Source organism: Engystomops pustulosus, chromosome 3, assembly GCF_040894005.1.
Source record: "Engystomops pustulosus chromosome 3, aEngPut4.maternal, whole genome shotgun sequence".
Lineage (NCBI taxonomy): Eukaryota > Metazoa > Chordata > Amphibia > Anura > Leptodactylidae > Engystomops > Engystomops pustulosus.
The window spans coordinates 67,016,138-67,036,546 of record NC_092413.1 but is presented as its reverse complement, the minus strand read 5'-3'; the positions used below and the strand labels follow the sequence as shown (position 1 = coordinate 67,036,546).

Sequence of the window (20,409 nt, the reverse complement as noted above, 5' to 3'; positions counted from 1 at the left end):
GTTGTTTTCATGGCTTCCATGTTAACTTTGTCGCCACCCTGCTGTGTAATCCACAAAATATACTGGCAAACTTTTATCATGTACCGATATTATTTGAGCACTTCTTGCTCACCTCCTTTGGTTCCTCTCTGCCACCCATTGGTTTGAAGCCTGAGTCCATTTAGGGTATGTCGCCATGACACTCTCTAGCCTGCTGCCGCTGCCTCTGCATGCCGTCCCCTATAGTGTCAGGGTCAATTATTGCATGTTTTAGATGCTATCTAGCTTCATTCTGTCACTCTGTCATGGCCATGCTGTTGCCCATAATTTTGGCATAATGGTGCGTTTAAGCAGCCTCAGAGGCATCCATGCATGCTGCCCCTGCTGTTTCCTGTCCATTTCCGTGGTGTTTCCATCCTTTTCTGAGGTTCCCAGGTGTTTGGCCAAGCTTCCCTGTGCAGAGCCTTGGTCCCCTTGAAAAATGCTCGAGTCTCCCATTGACTTCAATGGGGTTCGTTATTCGAGACGAGCACTCGAGCATCGGGAAAAGTTCGTCTCGAATAACGAGTACCCGAGCATTTTAGTGTTCGCTCATCTCTAGTTCTTAGAAGTGCTGTTTGGGGAGTAGCCTAGAGACAGAGGCTTGGATTGGCGAAAGCTCGCCTGGCAGCGGAGCGCCAGCTCCATCTCAATATCCAACTAACATAGTTTTAACTGCAGCACCTTTAATCTACTACTAGTTCACTGCCTCCATACATCGTCCCCTTATCAAACCAGCTGTGTCAGGCAGAATTTTCAGGTGTTTCACCAGATACATAGTGGAACTCGGCCCATCTGTTGCAATCATAGCAGCGCAATATGGATGCCCCATACTGTCGCTCTTAATCATGGAACCATTTCCGTAAAAACAATTAAAAATAGAACCACTATGCTATTCCATTATTCCTAGGTGAAATATTCAAACGACCCGGCCTGTTTTGAAAATTATAATCTTTTCAAAGTAAACGCTTCTGGCCCCCAGGCCCATTTTGGGTGGGGAGGAGCCGAGAGACAGGGGCTTGGACAGGCGAAGTCTCGCCTGGCAGTGGACCGCCAGCTCCATCCCAAGATTAGGCAGCCTCAGAGGCATCCATGCATGCTGCCCCTGCTGTTTCCTGTCCATTTTGCCTCCACGATCCTCCACAGCGTCCACCAATGTCTCATTTCAACTCTCTATACCCCAGACGCTGGAGCACGAGAGGATATGCAGCACATCATCCCCTTATCAAACGAGCTGTGTCAGGCAGAATTTTCAGGTGTTTCACCAGATACATAGTGGAACTCGGCCCATCTGTTGCCGCCATGCTGGAGACCTGAAGTTGCAATCATAGCAGCGCAATATGAATGCCCCATACTGTCGCTCTTAATCATGGAAGTCGTCTCCATGGCTGCTTCCACATGTCGTCCCCTTATCAAAAGAGCTGTGTCAGGCTCATTTTTCGGGTGTTTCACCAGATACGTTATGGAACTTGGTCACTATGTCGCCACCATGCTGTTTTATCGACTAAATATACCGTCAACCTTTTGTTCACATAGGAAATCATTTCACCTCCTTTGGTGAAACCTGAGTCCATTTAGGATATGTCGCCATGACACTCTCTAGCCTGCCACTGCTGCCGCTGCCTCTGCATGCCGTCCCCTATAGTGTCAGGGTCAATTATTGCATGTTTTAGATGCTATCTAGCCTCATTCGATCACTCTGTCATGGCCATGCTGTTGCCCATAATTTTGGCATAATGGTGCGATTAAGCAGCCTCAGAGGCATCCATGCATGCTGCCCCTGCTGTTTCCTGTCCATTTCCGTGGTCTTTCCATCCTTTTCTGAGGTTCCCAGGTGTTTGGCCAAGCTTCCCTGTGCAGAGCCTTGGTCCCCTTGAAAAATTCTCGAGACTCCCATTGACTTCAATGGGGCTCGTTATTCGAGACGAGCACTCGAGCATCGGGAAAAGTTTGTCTCGAATAACGAGTACCCGAGCATTTTAGTGCTCGCTCATCTCTAATACAGAGAAATGGTAAAATACACATACACACATACATGCAGACACATGGTACAAAGTAAGCATATACAGAAGACCTTTTGCCCTAGGGTTTTCAGTAATGTAAAACTGATATACAGATAATGAATTTATATAGTAATATTGATCGATGAGCCAATTAAAAAGTAAATCCATGGTCTGGCAGTGATAAATGAATAACAAACAACAGGTACATATATAAGTTATTAAACTGACATCGCTGCATTGGCTACAGATTGAACAAATGAGTCATTGCTGTTTATCTGTATCTGATGATGTGGGGTGGCAAGTAATGGAAGGCCTGCTGTTAGTTGCTGTGTTTTTATCTAAAGATTTGGCGCCTAAAAAGCAGGAAGTGTTTTTTTTTTCCTCTTCTCCTTCTCTCTTTATTTGTCAGTGTGTTAGTTTCTGAGACTTCACTTAAACCATGTTTTTTTTTCCTCTTCTCCTTCTCTCTTTATTTGTCAGTGTGTTAGTTTCTGAGACTTCACTTAAACCATGTTTTTTTTTCCCCTCCTCTCTTTATTTGTCAGTGTATGATAGTTTCTCAATATAAGAGGAATTCTCAATATAAGAAGAAGATAAAAATGTTTGAACTTTATATTGAAGACTTGTTCCTAATATGGGTTGGCGCGGAACAAGAAGCCCGGGAATTCCTTCAAGTCATTAATGCCAACACATGGGGTATCACTTAATCCTTGAACATTTCCCCCAAGAGTATCGAGTTTCTGGACCTATTAATATCTCTAGATCCCACTGGAATGCAATTAATAACAGAGACCTATTTCAAATCAGTTGACATTAATAGTTTCTTAGAATTCTCCAGTTCCCATTACAGAAAATGGCTCACCAACATCCCTTACAGTCAGCGCATCAGAAAGAACTGCACTAACCCGACTACTTATAAAAGCCAATCGGAAATCCTGAGAGAGAGATTCAAACAGAAGGGTTATCCCTCTCACATTATTAGGATGCCTACCGGAAAACAAATACTCTCACTCAGGAACAATGCCTACTCCTGTCCACAAAATTCACCTCTACAAACAACAACTGTAACCTCAATTTTGTCACCACATATTCCTCGGATCATAAAATCATTAGGGCGTTCCTAGAGAAACACTGGCACATTTTACAGAAGAATTTGGCAAAAACCCTATCGAAGATCCCCACACTTACCTATAGACAAGCCCCCACTCTGAAGACGCTCCTGGCACCAACAAAGATGCATACCTCCAAAAGATACCTGACATCCAGCACACAACAAACAACCATGTTTCCGACCTTGAAAGGCAAGATCTATTAGAGTGCCCGTGCCCTCTCCAAGATGTGGGACGCACCTCTCAGCCTTTCAGAGAACGAATTGGCAGTGTGTTGATCAACAACCCAAAGGTTGTGGAATGGTTGACTAGGTCATCCAATTCCTGAAATATGACATCTGACAACCCCAGCCAAGAGTCCGTGGGTTCCTCCGATACAACAATTAGTTGGCATGGCCCAGGAGCAGGTCAGCGGCTCTCACCTGTCCTCAATCAGGCTCTGTCCTGTTCCTTTCCCTCAGCCAGAGAGCTACTAGGTGGTTTGGGCTCAGCGCCACTATTCAGCGAGGACGAAGTGTTTGAGGACAGTCAGCAGCTGCTTTGCAGTGAAGAGGTGGGGCAGACTTCCGCTGCTTCCTGCAGTAGGCAGGCTGTGCATACTGACACCGGTGAGGAGAGTAGCAGTGACCGGGATACGCAAATTGATGATGATGTAGCCGATCGCACTTGGGAGCCGGGTGTAGCAGGGGATTTATCATCGTCGGGCAAAGAGAGTGTCAGCTTGTGGAGCAGGCAGCAAGTCGCTACTGTGGCTGTAAATCAGCAGGGTGGCAGCAGTGCGAGGATGGGAGCCAAACGTACGCGGGGTACAAATCCCGATTCGCAGGCCCAATTAAGCAGTGGTTCAGGGGCTCAGCGAGGCAGCAGCGGTAGTATTCGCTTAGTGCAGAGTGTTGGCGGTAAAATTAGCACCTCAGCAGTGTGGCAGTTTTTGGTAAAGACACCAGAGGAGCTGAGCGTGGGTATATGTCATATCTGCAGGCAGAAAGTGAAGCGTGGCCAGGGAGCTAACCTTGGCACCATGGCCCTGCGCCAACACATGCAGCGTCACCATCCAATGGCCTGGGAGAAACGGGTGTCAGATGTGGTCCATCCTGCAGGCGCAGCAACAGCAGCAGCACCTTTTTCAGCAAGTCAAGGCTCCAGCACCACTGCCGAAGGGAGCTGTTTGTCTTTGACATCATCTCCCGGTCAAGATGCTCCTACTTCTCGCTACGCATTGGCGCCAGCAGTCGTTGAGCGAGGTGATTACAAAAAGACAACTCTGTGCGTCCTGCCATCCTAAGGTGCAGAAGCAGACCGTGCTCTTGTCGAAATTGTTGGTACTGCAGTCTCTCCCTTTCCAAGTCGTGGACTCTGCACCCTTCAGAGAACTAATGGCTTGTGCCGAACCGAGGTGGAGAGTTCCAAGCTGCAATTTTTTTTCCAAAAAGGCTGTGCCATATTGGTGAAGGGCTCGCACATTCCTTGAGCTTATCAGTTTCTTCCAAGGTGCATGGCAGTGCGGACGTGTGGAGCTATAATTATGGTCAGGGCCAGTATATGTCCTTTACAGCCCACTGGGTGAATGTGCTTCCTGCCCAGCCACACCAACAACTTCCACAAGAGACGGCGCTTTCTCCACGTTGTCAAACTGCTGCTCCTGCGCCAGTGTCCGCCTCCTCCGCCTCCTCCTTTCCACCACCACCTCCGCCCCCACAAGTGCTGCTCCATCATACCACATGTGCAGCCCTACAAGCCGGTATCATCAACAAAAGTGAAATACGTTTCCTCACTACAGATAAACCTGTAATACCGACCTTCTACATGTTACCCAAGGTACACAAGTCTCTCACAAGTCTCTCCCAGGGCGTCCAATTGTCTCGGGGATCGGGGGCCTGAATGAAAAATTATGCACTTATCTCGATTTTTTCCTTCAGCCCCTGGTTGCCGTTTTGCCATCCTACATCCGGGATACCACACACCTCATACAGAGAATTGAAGCCTTTGAGACGACAACTTCCGTCTTACTGGTCACGCTTGATGTGAAAGCCCTGTACACAATCATCGATCACCAGGTAGGCATCAATGCCTTTTTCTTGACAAACAGTGGTCAATGGATAGGAGGCATGACTCCTTTCTTTTGGACCTTCTGTACCTGGTGTTACACCAAAATTATTTTCTTTTTGATCGGGTATTCCACAAACAAGTTTCGGGCACTGCTATGGGGGCAAAATGCGCCCCATCGTATGCGAACTTATTTATGGGGTGGTGGGAGGAGAATGTGGTCTACCACCTCGATGCCTATAAGATCTGGGTAGCGGGGTGGTACCGTTATATTGACGACATTCTCTTTCTATGGACAGGTAACCTTGAAGACTGTAACAATTTCATCAGCCAACTCAACACAAATCCATGGAATATTAGACTGACTGCACACATTTCGGATGCAGTAGTGGATTTTCTGGACCTCAAAATCAGATATGAACACCCCAAACTCACTACCTCTCTTTACCGCAAATCAACAGCTTCTAACAGCCTGCTACACTTTTCCAGTTTTCACCCAAACCATTTAAAAAATGGGATACCCACGGGCCAATTTTTCCGTGTAAAACGGAATTGTAGCCACGAGGTGGATTTCAAGCAACATGCACATGAATTGACTTCCCGCTTTCAGAATAGAGGCTATCCCCGCAAAGTCATTTCCAAGGGGTTTCTTCGGGCCAAGAACAGTGATCGTCGACATTTACTGCAGCCCAAGACACGTGTCACGGATTCCAAACCTAGGATGATCACGACGTACAACAATCAGTGGACTGAAATGTTCAAGATCTTTGAAAAAAACTGGGACGTCCTAAAGAGTGACAACAGACTTTTGCCTTTTCTCACTGATAAGCCACAAATTATAGCTAGACGCTCAAGAAATCTAAAGGATGCCCTGTCCAACAGTCATTTCCAACGCCCGTCGACCTCTCTTGGACGGGGAGTACGCCTTCATGGCTCATATCCATGTGGGGACTGCTCCATCTGCCCCTTTATTTCACGCACCACTTTTTTTGAGGATCCCACTTGCAACAAAAGATACAGGATCCGGGACTACATTAACTGTAAAACACGGGGAGTCATCTACATACTCATGTGCCCATGTCACAAACTATATGTTGGTCAGACCACACAAGAGCTTCGAAAAAGATGCCAGCAGCATTTGTCCAACATCCGTACAGCCTACTCTGACCGACAAAAAGGTAAGAAATTAACCTCGGTTGCCCTACACTTTTTACAACATCATGGGGGCCACCCGAGAGGCCTTCGGGTCTTTGGATTGGAAAAGGTCACACTTAACAACAGGGGTGGGGACATTGTTCCCCTATTACTACGTAACGAATCTAGGTGGATTTATACATTGGATACAGTGGCACCTAAAGGACTCAACGAGGAGCTGCTTTTTACAGGCCACTATAAATCTTAGGCCTACCGACACCACCAACTCACACTTAACTTAATTCAATTTCTGGTTTCTTTTGAATTCATCATCCTGCATACACACCACCTTCTTTTCATAACTTCATACAACTGACATGCACCTATCCCTCAATTATTAAATATAATTTTGTTGTATTTGTTTCACCTTGTATGTGTATTACTATGCACTGGCTTTTTCACAGTACACATCCTGGACCCCTTATTGTATATATTTTTTATAGGGCCCCTTAATCAATTGCACGCATGTAGCTTTGTTTAGTTTGATATCTCACCTCTGCTTGTCTTCTCTCGAATCTTAGATTCCTTTTTTGTTTTGGTGGAAGAAGCCTTCGATTCCACTCCTGCTACATCCACTTGGACTCGAGAAAAAACTGGCCTAGACACAACATCTCGTTACGATTTGTCTACAATCAGTTCCGACCCCCTCTTTTTGAACCTACACCCACGAAGTCATGCCGTTTGCCTGGGTGATTTCTAGCCCCCCGACCGCTATCCCTGCTATTTATTTGAATATAGTTTATGCATCTGCTACCCTGGTATTGACCTCTTGATTTTTGATTTCTGACTTGCCGACCTCATATATTTTCTTTTCTTCTCTTTTTTCTTTTTTTTATGTTTCCCATGGTTTTTGTCCGACCCCCTTTGGTTTTTGGATTCTATTTATGCCAATATGATGTGATCTTCTATTTATTATTGACTAATACATTGTTTCTATTTATTATCTAAATTGTTTATCTGAATATCTTTGATAACGGACCTTTTTGCGTGCCCTGGCCGCCCTGTTGTGGCTCAGCCCTCCCGCCGCTTCCTTTTCTTACTACCATGCCTATAAACTTAGAGGCCCTACATTATGATAATTACCTACATGGACAGCACACCTTGTGTCTGCCTGTTCGTGAAAAATAGACAATACACCCGGCTATGTATTCTAGGGTTAATGTATGTACTATCGAGCATCACGCTCTTTAGACATACCTTGATTTTTAATATTTTTAACATAAATTACCATCCTGATTATGTCACACTATTTGACAAATAAACTCCCTTTAAGGACATACCTTATGCGCCGATATTTTGACACTCTATTTTTGTTTGTGCAACACCCACTAGTCTGATTGACTTCATTGGGTAGACCACCTTGTGTATTTGACAATCTTGGTTCTATATGCATTTTCGTCACAACGATACCCACTATTTCGACGTACTTGCGGTATTGCTCTTACTCTCTTAGGAATTTGTGTACCCGTAGACCACACTTGTGTGTCGTCACTAAATGCTGCTATTTTCAAACAGAGATATGGAGTACCCTCGTTTGAGTAAAATACACAACACCCTTGGGATATGCATTTTAGAGTTATCACGTATACTATTTAGCACTATGCACTTTAGATTTATCTTGATTTTTAACACTTCCAATACACTGTACCATTTTGATTATGTCACGCTATTCTACAAACAAACCTCTTTTAAGGACATATCTTATGCGCCGATACTCTGATAATTTATTTCTTGTTTTCTCTAATCCATCAGTCTGATTGACTTTGTTGGGTATACCAACTTTTGTATACTATTACCTTGGCTCTATATATATCTTCGTCACAACCATACTTACCATTTTGATGTACTTGCGACTTTGTTTTTAATTTCATTTCTTATTTTTCGTTTATCCGGTTCTAGTATGTGGTGGTTTAGTATCTTGTTGTCAAGGCGCCAAGCTTACCAGAAAATATGTGCTTTTCAGATCAGACTCCTGTGTTGTCGCCACTCACCCTGTTATCTCTAACAGATATACAGATTATAAAGCTATATATTCTATTTTGCCACTCGTCACTGCTTATTGATATATTGATATGCGTTTTCGACAAAGTAATACTATGGATATACAAGGATACAATTTTAGTTTGGATTTAGGCACCGTCGTTATCTTCATTAAGAACGCATCCTGAACTCTATATATCACTTATACTTGACATACTAATATCATCTTGAGTTTGTACCCATTCATACTATGCTACCGACATTGATAAATGCAATAACATTCATTTTTTTCTTTTTGTCTTATGCTCCTTTATTTAACAGATCTTGTTGTCAAAACTCTTTTTGATATCCTTATCCTCCTCTGGGTTATTAGTTATTGGACACCATAAAGTGATATATTGCGCCGTTACAGGAATACTGTGACAATTGTCCCTTCCTATTTTTGCACTTGAATATTTTAGTCACTTTTCATACATGGTTCTAATTAAATTCAAGTATGTCTTTATGGGGTTTTATCTTTCAAATTCGGCGATCAGTTTTTGCCTATACATACCACATATTTCTTTTAATAGATATAACTATGATCCAGAATCTATATTTTTTTAAACTCCAGCCGGTGGAACGCACATTACTCTACCTTGTGCGACACTTCCGGCCATTTGGAACGCATGGCCGCTTTGTCGGTCTGCGTTGCGCATGACCGGATGTTACTCTGTCTCAGAGCGGAAGTAGGTAGGCTGGGCCGCGGCGGGATGGCCGGGGTATATAAACATATCACGCATCATATGCCGATATCCCCTGACGAAGCCCGCAAGTTGGGCGATACGCGTGGGGCATCCTTTCCTCCCTGGGCTGCACCTTTATATACGGTAATGTAGACTTGAACCCTACTCATTTGCACCTTATCTGGACCTACAACTTTTACTAAAGTACCTGCTAATTTTGTTATTGGGTTGTGTTACTTGGTCCAAAAAATACTTGTATTATTTTATTTCCATTTTTTGATTTCTACTTACCTTATATATTGACTTGGATGATTTTCTTCTACTATATATTGATTTTGGTTATTATTCTCTATTATCCATTATATCTTCTTCCAGGGAGTTTTCTGTGATATGCATCCCCATTTGGGTTTTTAAGTGTGTTTTAAAAATGTATCATCAATAAAGTTTTTCATTGGTCAATTATGCACATCTCTTTGCTTATTTACTATAGACAGGGCACAGCGGTGTCATGCAAGTCACACAGGGGAGTAACTGCTCCGCGTCATGCAAGAAGAAATCAATGTGTGGCTTTCTCTAACTAAACTAAAAATCAGAACCATGGTGACAGACAATGGGAGGAACATGGTGTCCGCGCTGGACAGAGGAGGGATGGTCCATGCGCCCTGCATGGCGCACGTGTTCAATCTGGTAGTCAACAAGTTCCTGAAGTCTTACACCCATCTGCAAGACATTTTAAAAATGGCCAGGATACTGTGCACGCACTTCAGCCATTCTTACAAAGCCAAGCACACCCTCTTCGATTTGCAATGCCAGAACGGCCTACCCCAACATAGTCTGATATGCGATGTTTCCACCCGTTAGAATTCCAGCCTCCATATGATAGACCGCCTGTATGAACAGAGAAAAGCCATTAATGATTTTTTGATGATGCAAGCGGACCGTAGTACTCTCCTGTGTAAATTTGATGTCAGCCACTGGCAGCTCATGCGTGACACCTACCGTTTGTTTAGGCCTTTTGAAGAGGCCACGTTATTTGTCAGTCGCCAGGACTGCTTCATGTTCTGGAACTCATGCTGCAAAATCTGTCTGGTCAGGGCACTGGAGAAGTGGAGACTACATCTCATGGCCACATGGGTCTGGTGGGGGCTGAACTGGAGGAGGAGGAGGAGGACATTGGAGCACAAGCAGAGTCTGGTGCAATTTGTGGTTTTTCTACTCAGGTGACAGGAGAGGAGGAGCAGGAGCATCGGGAGGAGGTAGAAAACGAGGCAGATGACCCAGAAGCACTGTGGCAGTATACTGTGGATATGGAGACTGGGAGTCCCACAGAGTCACTTGCGCAGATGGCCCGCAGCATGCTTCTTTGCCTAACTAGTGACAGCCAAATAGTCAACATCATGCATAGGGATGACTTTTGGCTCTCCACCCTCTTGGACCCTCGCTACCGGTCCAAAATGGGTGACTTTTTTCCTGCTGCTGAGAGGAAGGAACAACTGGCATACTATAGAGAAATACTGAGCACACAGTTGGCCGCTGCCTATGTGCGCCATTGTCCATCCTCTGTCAGTTCTGACCGGGGGATTCCTGCCAGTCATTGCTCACGTACTACTGCCACGGCTGCTGTGGGGAGCTGGGGGGGTAGGAGCAGTAGCAGTTCCATCAACAGTCGCTTAAGTCTGGATTCCTTAATGAGCAATTTCCTTCACCCGCCTAGTGAGGAGGGTAGCCGCCACCAGCAGCAGCAGGACATGAAGCAGACCCTGCACCAGCAGGTGGTGGCCTACTTGCACAGCACTTAGAGGATCCCATGGACTACTGGGCAGCCAAACTTGATGCGTGGCCGCAACTTGCGGGGTTTGCAGACGAGAAGCTGTCCTGCCTGGCCAGTAGTGTGGTATCAGAGCGGGTGTTCAGTGCGGCGGGGGCCATCGTTACCCCCAGGAGAACCCGCTTGTCCACCTGTAATGTGGAAAGACTGACCTTTGTCAAGATGAATCAGGCTTGGATCGGCCAGGATTTCAACTCACCAATGCATCAGATTAGATCAGCCATGACGCCTCCTCCAAACGTTGAGTCAGGGTTTTAATTACCTGCCTCAGCTACTATTCTGATGCTGCCACCCGCCTGATGCCACACATCAGCTGCTAGTTGCACCAGATGCCTCCTACCATCTTTACTAGGGACTGGAATTGTCCGGCACCTCCACACTATATCATGGTGCCACTCTGCAGGCTCCTGCTGCTTCTGATGCCGCCTTCACACTATATAATTGTGACACACTGCGGGCTCATGCTGCTTCTGATGCCACCAACACACTGTATCATTGTGCCACTCTACCGCTCTTGCTGCTTCTGATGCCGCCTTCACACTATATAATTGTGCCACTCTGCGGGCTCATGCTGCTTCTGATGCCACCAACACACTATATCATTGTGCCACTCTACCGCTCTTGCTGCTTCTGATGCCGCCTTCACACTTTATAATTGTGCCACTCTGTGGGCTCATGCTGCTTCTGATGCCACCAACACACTATATCATTGTGCCACTCTACCGCTCTTGCTGCTTCTGATGCCACCAACACACTATATCATTGTGCCACTCTACCGCTCTTGCTGCTTCTGATGCCACCAACACACTATATCATTGTGCCACTCTGCAGGCTCCTGCTGCTTCTGATGCCACCAAAACACTATATCATTGTGCCACTCTGTGGGCTCCTTCTGCTGCTGCTGCTACTGATGCCACCAAAATACTATATGATTGTGCCACTCTGTGGGCTCCTGCTGCTTCTGATGCCACCTTCACACTATATGATTGTGCCTCCTCCATAATTTGTCATTGTGCCACTCTGCAGCCTACTCATGCTGCTGCCAACTGACCGCTGTCTCCCTCCACAATGCTGTTTTCACCCTCCATCACTCTATGACGTTGCCACTATGTTTGGTTTTCCCCTTCATTTCATCTGTCAGAAGGATGAAAAGCTTCAGGATTGATAGCCAAAAGCAGGAGTGGATACAGAACACAGAGGACATGCAAGTATCCCATTTGCTGCTCATCTCTATTCTGGATCAACTCCTGTTTGTTTTTGGCTTTAGCAATACTGATGGATTATTGACCGATTGAAAGAGGACACTGACGCGTGAAAAGAAGGGCAAAATGATCAGTGACGTCAATGCAAAATTACTGCCGACATCCTCTTCACTCTTTTGGGGGCTTTCAACATGTATCTGCGTTTAACAGAACAGGTTCTGTCATAATCTATGGAATCATCTGATGTCAGTGTAAAAAGAGTTTACTCTTTAATGTTATAGTGGGATCTTGGCCCTCAGCTCGGTCCTTTCGAGCTGGCACAGACGTTACCTTGTCAGGCTGCGTTGCCGCTTCGCTTATTTGGGGAAGTTTGCCTATGTAAGTTGATAAAGGGGATTGGATTTCTATTCAGTTCCTCTGGGTTTCAGTGGTTCTGTCCAGCCCCTTAGTCTGTGCTATTTACCATAAGCACCTACTCCAGTCCTTCATATATCACAAGAGTAACATACAACCCTCGCAGATACTTATATACAAAAAGACTTTACTAACAACATACATGTGACAAAGTAACTACATAAAATACAATACAAAATACATAGAGAACACAACTACACACAAACGTCTTTTCCTGGCCCCTTCTGGACCACAGTAATATGTATGTATATACAATATAATCTAACACTACCGCAGCTCCTGGATATACCCTGAAGCAGGAGTCACATCCAGTACCTGACCATATACATGTACGTATAGAGACTCATGCACAATAGCATCTATATATCTACTCCTCCAATACACGTGCAGGGCAGAGATCCACGTGTGAATGGGATACGGCTACAGGTTATACATGTAGTTACACTAATATATACACACTCACTGTAAACACTTAGCTATGTATATATATGGTAAAACACATAACACCTGGGATATCTATAGGTACTACTATATAAAGTCTACTATATTATAATAAGTACTATGTTATAATTACTCTTATAACGTTATATACTTACACAGAAAGCACACACAATATATGACCTGGTTCCTTAGTTAAGTGCTGCTCGTCCAGGGGGGCCAGGAAGCAAGAGACAGAAGAGGATGATTTCTGTTTTTACCATGCTTAAATATCCCTGTGTGTAGTTCCTCCCCACCCCCTTATAACTCCACCCTAAGACCCTCTTAGGATAGACCCAGTAGTGTGCAGGGAATCTCACACCTGGTTCATGGTGGCTTCTTACTGTCAAAGCCTTTTTATATGTTAATGAGCAACGGCTTCAGTACACACACATCTCACCACAGAATATCAGTGACTGTGGTCAGTATAAACTGTATCCATTTACACTATATGTAATATATATATAATAGAGCAGAGGGTCCAGTTATGAATAATATCCCCTGTAACATAAGTGCACATGGAAGTGAAGAGTGAAGCGATTCTAAGAGCCGCGGCTGTCATGTGCGTCATACTAAAACACAGCATTGTTTGAATACCAAACCACGCTCCCTATGCATATTTAAGCATGGCACAACATTCTACAACACCATACAGGCTCTCTGCAGCCAGGAAATGCCTGTTTTTTAACATGATTTATTTTGATTCGATTTTGGTCGAATTTAATTATTTCAAAAAATTCGGCGAATCGGGACGAAACGAATTTTAACAAATTCGCCCATCTCTAGATAATAGCTTCACCCAGCGATATTCTCAACATATCCAATCCTTGCTCTGAACACCAACACAGTCAATTCAGCAGGCAAAGGCTCCAATTGTCAGTGACGAACGGCGTGTGCGCACTAAGCTGGATCTCCATCCACTTGCACAGACACGAATCCGAGTCGCGCTATAAGAATTCGACCACAGGCAACAGCGGATATTACAAAAGCTGCTGCTGGCCGATGCGGACACAGGATCTAGTAAGTCTCCGATTCCTTCCACTTGCCTAGTCCCCTTTCTATTTAGATCGTATTTAGAATAACTGGTTTTTATCTCTAGTGCTGTGAATATTCTCAAGAATCTCACAATTTTTTGCAGACTACCCTGTCCTCTGAGCCCCCAGTACAATAGGTCAGTTACCTACCTTGATCCCTTTATAAATATGAGACATCAGTATCTATTATGTCAAGCTTCCTTTCTCTTTCCCTCAGTATTGAATAAGCTCGTACTGCATGTTTTGCACACAACTTTCTTGCATAAAGAGGCCAGTTCCCCCTTTTTTTCTCTTTTTGACTGTAATGGTTTAAAGACAATACTAACAATATCTACCCTATTATATATATATATTTCTCTGTCTGAAGGTCTATGTACATAATGTGATATATAGTTATATTTTTTTATCAAAACTTTTTATGATTTATTTTTATCCAAACCCTTTTAAGAACTTGTATGAACTTTCTGACCTACCTACTGGTTATATACGTCTAAAACCTGGTTTACAATAGATACAAAATATGGCACACATATACATACTTTAGAGGCACTATACATACAAAGCAGGGCACATATGCCTTATACACAAAACCTGCAGTATCTTGCGTGGCAGTTTGTGAAGTGTTAGTGTAGAACTTATAGCCAGAAGGTGAGCTGTTGACAGGGTGTTAAAGTTTGCACCTCAGCCCTCCATCCACATGAGCTGCAAGAATATCAAATGGTAATGCTAAAGCTTCCAGCAGAAAGTGCTGCACCTCCTAGCAAACAACACTTCTTCCACAACATTCAGGTCTCCACCTCCACCTCAGCATGCTTGTCAGGATTCAGGATGCGTGGATCCACTGGACCACCACGGGAGGTGGCACTAGACGACACCTGGGACCGGAGTCTAAGTGGCACCTGGTCTTCACCAGAGCCCGCCGCAAAGAGGGTTGGACTTGCTGTGGCAGGGTACCCCCAGGTTAGTCCACATGTGCGACTAGCCCACTATAGAAGTCGGCACAAGGTCCAAGTCAGGTCCAGGCACAAGGTCAGGGCAGGCGGCAGACATGCAACGTCAAGTCCAATCGGGGGTCAGCAACGGGAGGTCCAGGCAGATGGGAACAGGAACACAGGCACATGGGACACATGACACGGGAGCTCAGGAGAAGGAGCGCATGGGAGCAGGAACGCAGGATACACAGGAACACACAGGAACGCTGGCGACACGGGAACGCAGGAGACACAGGAACGCAGAAGAATCGCTAGGGAGCTTTTTATGAGGCTGTGAGGCACATAGATCGGGCAGGGAAGACAGGAAGGGGCTGGGAATTTACAAACAATGGCATCTGCCAGCATCAATTATCGGGGCGCTGGCCCTTTAAATCTGAAGCACACAGGGAGACACGGGAGATGCCTTTGGATGCCGGCGAAGTGAGTCGTGTGGCAAGCGCAGCCGCCTGCACGGGTGCGCGTGTGACCCGAGACAAGGGTCGCAGGGGCACCTGTGACAACGAGAAAGGGTGTGCTTCTATTCGTTCATCAACTGGCCCTGATATTACTCCTCCTGCCTCTGCTTATTATGACACTGGCTAACCTGATCATGCCTTCAGTAAAAGGGCAAGACATGCTGTTAGCAGAATAAATTATTATGGAATTTTTATTCAGTAAATGACAAGGCATGGGAAAGCCAGTCTTGAGACGCTTGTGTCAGTTTATCTATTGATGATCTGCTCCAAAGGACTTTATTTTTTTTTTTAATGTGTTGATAAAACCAACAACCCAAATAAGGTGAATGTGCACAAGGCTCTTTTGAAATCCCTCCCTTTCCATGTTATGGCCTCTGCACTATGTCTGGTAATCATGCACACCAGTGGCTTTGAATGCACACAAATTTGGTATAGAACAAATTTACCTTGGAAGTCCCATTCACCTTGCACTTTTGTACATAAGATGATGGCTTATGATTGGTTCTAGCAGCAGCACCTCTATGTATTATACTATGTTTTATTGTGTTCTATTCGCTTATGAAGAATGGCTGGACCTTTATATAAGCGTTTCACCTCTTGTGTCTTCCCATTCTTCCTCATAGCCCAGGTACCAGCATTATATTTAGGATGCCCATGCTGCTGCTTTATACACAAAGCCACCTCTTTATACTTCAGATTTGGGGAAGATGAGTGAGGTTCCCCAGCAGAAAAATCGGTCTGCTTGCTCTCTCAAGTTTGTAGCTGGAAATAAAACAGAAATCAGATACAGTAATCAATACAAATGAACAAAAAAATAAAACCTGCAAAATACTGTAACTACATAAAACATAATTTTCAAAGAACAATAACAGATAAACACACTCACAATACTTCTGTTTCCCCCTACCATCTTGGATGTAAACATGGCCTAAAATTTCATTCAGTGATTAAAGTGAGAAAACGCATGCTTTCAGTTTCAGCAGTCACAAACCAGAGTGCTGACACGCTGGATGCTGAGGAATATGAAATGTCTCGAGTTTGCTACACCTACTCCACATTTTCAGTGGTAGGGCAATTTTTACAGCATATCACTAGTAGATCTCTTTTACTGCTCTCCACACACACCATCATCTCAGCAGACAAACTTGTCTATCAGACTCCAGTTTTTTGGGCTTAAAATACTCCTTCTGCTATTATACTTCAAAGGAAGGATCCCAATTTTGTTTTGCGCTCTTAAAATTTCAAACCTTTTCTTTGGAGCGTCCAAATTTCTTCTAATGTTTTCTTTTGATTTGTTTTGCTTTAGCACATTTAACAAGATGAGAACAAGTCTCCCAATATAGGAACAATTATAAACTGTCATTGTTTGCACTGTATTTTTCAATTACAAAAGTAGCTGTAAACCTCAATGTACTTTATATCCTTGAACATTTAGAAATTGGCAGAGTATTCATTGTATTTTGTTTATAAAACAGGGAGAGGAAAGAGAACAAAGCGGGTTAAGTGGTAGATAAATGTATTATAGTATTAAAATTTGATTAACAAATACACACATAAAATTAATACATATGGGACAAGATGAGCAATATAAACCTCAGAATTTTGAGTGCACTGCCCCTAAAATTCTGTGGTACTTGGAGGTTGCTGTGTTGCAGTTTAAGCAATGGCAATTAACAGTATGTTTGAAGGTTGTTAGATTAAGGCTACATTCACACTACCGTATGGAGGACGTATATACGGCCGACGTATATACGGCCAATATACGTCCTCCATAGACGGCAATGGGCGCAACTGTTGTTAAAGTCTAAGTGGGTTATATTAATGCACTAGAAATGATATGTGAACAGTGGTACGCTGGTGATTAATTTGTTCACATATCACGCTATGACTGAGTATTTTGCTATCACTGAGGGAGATAATGAATCCCGAAATACTATATTTCCCGGAACAATTAGAAACTGGCAGCCTATACACTATATTTTGCAATGATCAAAAGGATTATGAAACCCAATATACTATATTTACTGTATAAGTGAGGGAAAGGGTCAACCCCAAAATACTATATTTCTAGGAACAATTAAGTAAAGTAATCACTGTATTTTGTATTAACTGAGGGTAATGCCAAAATGCTGGGTCATTGCTGGTGCCCTGGTCTATTATTGCAATTAAATCAATGGAGCACGAGCACGAAGGCACTTGCAGGACATCGCCGGGAGAACCAACCCTCCCCAAAAATGGCTGCTTGTGAGCTCTTTTGAATTAAAAGCTGCTGGCAGCTTTGGCAGCAACATTTAAAGAGTAAGCACCCACGATCAGTGCCAGCACTGATCACAGTTGTTTCTGGTGGGGATTCGAGATTGAACAGATTTTAAAATCTGGGTCAGCTCATCACTAGTTGTAAGACAATAAAAATTGATCTATAGTGTATTTGAGAAATGTAATTTCTTCAAGTGCACTATATGCCCTCACTCCTTTGAGTGACTACTGTAGCTTTCAGCAAACCTGCAACAGTTTTTACGCAGAACACTGGGAAGTGACTAACAAAACAGCAGTTTTGAGAAAATGCAGTAAGTGTGTTTGCAAAAGATACAATCTAGAAATAAAAGTAAATTTTTTTAGCAGTACTAATATTGCTAAAAGCAGGCAGAAGAGTACAATTAAATAGCTCTCAACAGACGCCTAACTCTTAACTTCTACATTTCTAATAATTTTCTTGTAATTCACTTTTTAGGTACTTCATTGCCAACAACGCCTTTAGCAGAACCAACTACCTGTGAAAAACTGGCTGGTGTCTGTCAAGGTACAATTATACCATATCAATGTAACTGATTTATACAGTTTTCTTATTGGATTTTACATTCTCTTAAATGAAAATTCTTGCCATAATAATCGCTAACTAGTTAATAAATGAGTTTTTTACAGTAATGAAAAAAAGTATACCTTTTTAATTGGTTACATATAAGGCCTCAATGATAAAACCTGTCCTCTTGGTGTTAAAATTAGGTGAAAATATCCTAAGATGAACAACAAAACTCAACAATTCTCACTATGTGATTATTTAACAAAATTGCCGCCTAAATGCAGAAGCCTTAAATTTAGTAGTTCCTTACAGCTTCAGCAGGAGTTAACATGGTTAAGTTTTCTTCACATATTCGTTTTTTTCTCAGTATGCCATACAGGGCAACATACTGACACATTTTAGTCAGTCCGTTCTGTCTCAGTATTGTATCCCTAATCCATTTTTCTTCATGTCCATATGGCAAAAAAAACTGATGGTTAACATTATTAGAAAGCAATTAGAAGATCCATGTGAAGGGAACACAAGGTCACTTAATTATCCTTTTATTGACAATCCCTGGACGCACAGGATCTGAGAGGTGCAGTAGGTGATATAAAGTTGCCCACACAACTTTTGGAAATGGCACAACAATAAATCACAACCCTGAATAGCTGAATGGCTTTCACTAGCCTTAGTTAGATAGGTGATGGGTTGTCTGTAGTGGCGCACACACAAATTCAGGTATGGAACATCATGGTGTGAAAATCATTTATTAGAAAATCTCGGATCACAACGCGTTTCGGAGTAGCGAAGACTCCTTTTTCAAGTGGTATGAGACTAAGAGGAAAATACAAGTACAAAACACACTAAGAAAACAGAGCTATACAAAATTAAAATAGGTGGTTCGTGTTAGTAGTTGTGAATTTAGTGGTATATCAGTTTATAAATAAAAAATAAAAAAATTTCAGTTTGTAAATAATAAAAAATGTATAAAAGGCCAAGGTTGGTTATTTATATGATAAAAATTATATATCTATATATATAAGTAGCTTAAAGAATTTAGACATATACATAGGCATAGAGCATACAGTAATTGGAGAACTTAAAAAATGGATAGATCGGTAAGTCATTGAGTAAATATATGAATAAATAAATTCACATGTGAAGGATAAATAAATAAATAAATACCTACAAAATTCATGAATAAATAAATGCATATATATAAAGGGAGCTTACAGATTAGATGCCACAATAATATATTCACATGTGGAGGATCTCAGTAGATAAATAAATAAATAAATCCATAAATCCATAAATACATATTAAGGTAGCTTACAGATTACAGATTAGATGCCACAAGGGGTATGAGAAGTTTCTGTCCTACCTGCAGCGTGGGGAATGTAGATTCCGTCCCAGACGCTTGCAGGAGGAGTGTGGGCGCCAGAGTTATGAAGGCGCACAGGAGGGGCAGCATTTGCAGCTGGCTTGGCCACATTTAAAGCTGCCGGTTTGTTCCGGAAGGATGGAGTTCCTTGGGTTAAGTATTGCTGGGTTGCGTAGTTTGGTGGGAGCCAGGTGGTTTTTTAGTGTTTGGGCCCGCCTGTAAATGATGCTGGGTCTCTTTGGTAAGTTCTGTGATAAAAATGGATCATTAAGTAATATTGGCCAGTGTTTCTCAAGAATTCTCTTGATGGAGTTGTGTTCACCGTTGTATGTGGTGATAAAATTGGTCTTAAAACTGCTTTTATTGGGGTCTACTGGCAGTTTGGAGACTTTGGAAGGGAGGAGACATTCAGACTGTGTTAGTTTCTTAGAGCGTTCAAGTGTGGCATTCACAACTTCTCTGGGGAAGCCTTTTTCACGGAATCTTGTGGAAAGGATTCCGCTCTGTTCAATGAACGTTTTTGTTTCTGTGCAGTTTTTACGTATGCAACGGAATTGGCTATATGGGATGTTTCTCTTCCATTTCGAGTGGTGGTTGCTCTTATAATGCAGGAAACTATTGGTGTCAACCTTCTTGAAGAAGGTTTTGGTTTTGATCTTACCCTCAATTGTTTGTAACAAGAGGTCGAGGAACTCAATTTCATGGCTCGAAAAGTTAGGGGTGAAGACCAGACCCCAATTGTTGATGTTGATGGTGTCGACAAAGGTTT

General features: G+C 43.2%; 1 protein-coding gene across 6 annotated transcripts in view; it reads left to right on the top strand.

The window, feature by feature from the left end:
• ADGRG6 (adhesion G protein-coupled receptor G6) overlaps nt 1-20,409 on the top strand; it is a 538,359-nt gene that overhangs the window by 278,365 nt on the left and 239,585 nt on the right. For all 6 annotated transcript variants that reach the window (XM_072140986.1, XM_072140983.1, XM_072140981.1 and 3 more), the window contains one exon: nt 18,209-18,277. In XM_072140986.1, the coding sequence (XP_071997087.1) occupies nt 18,209-18,277 (69 nt within the window). The remainder of the gene's footprint in view (nt 1-18,208; nt 18,278-20,409) is intronic.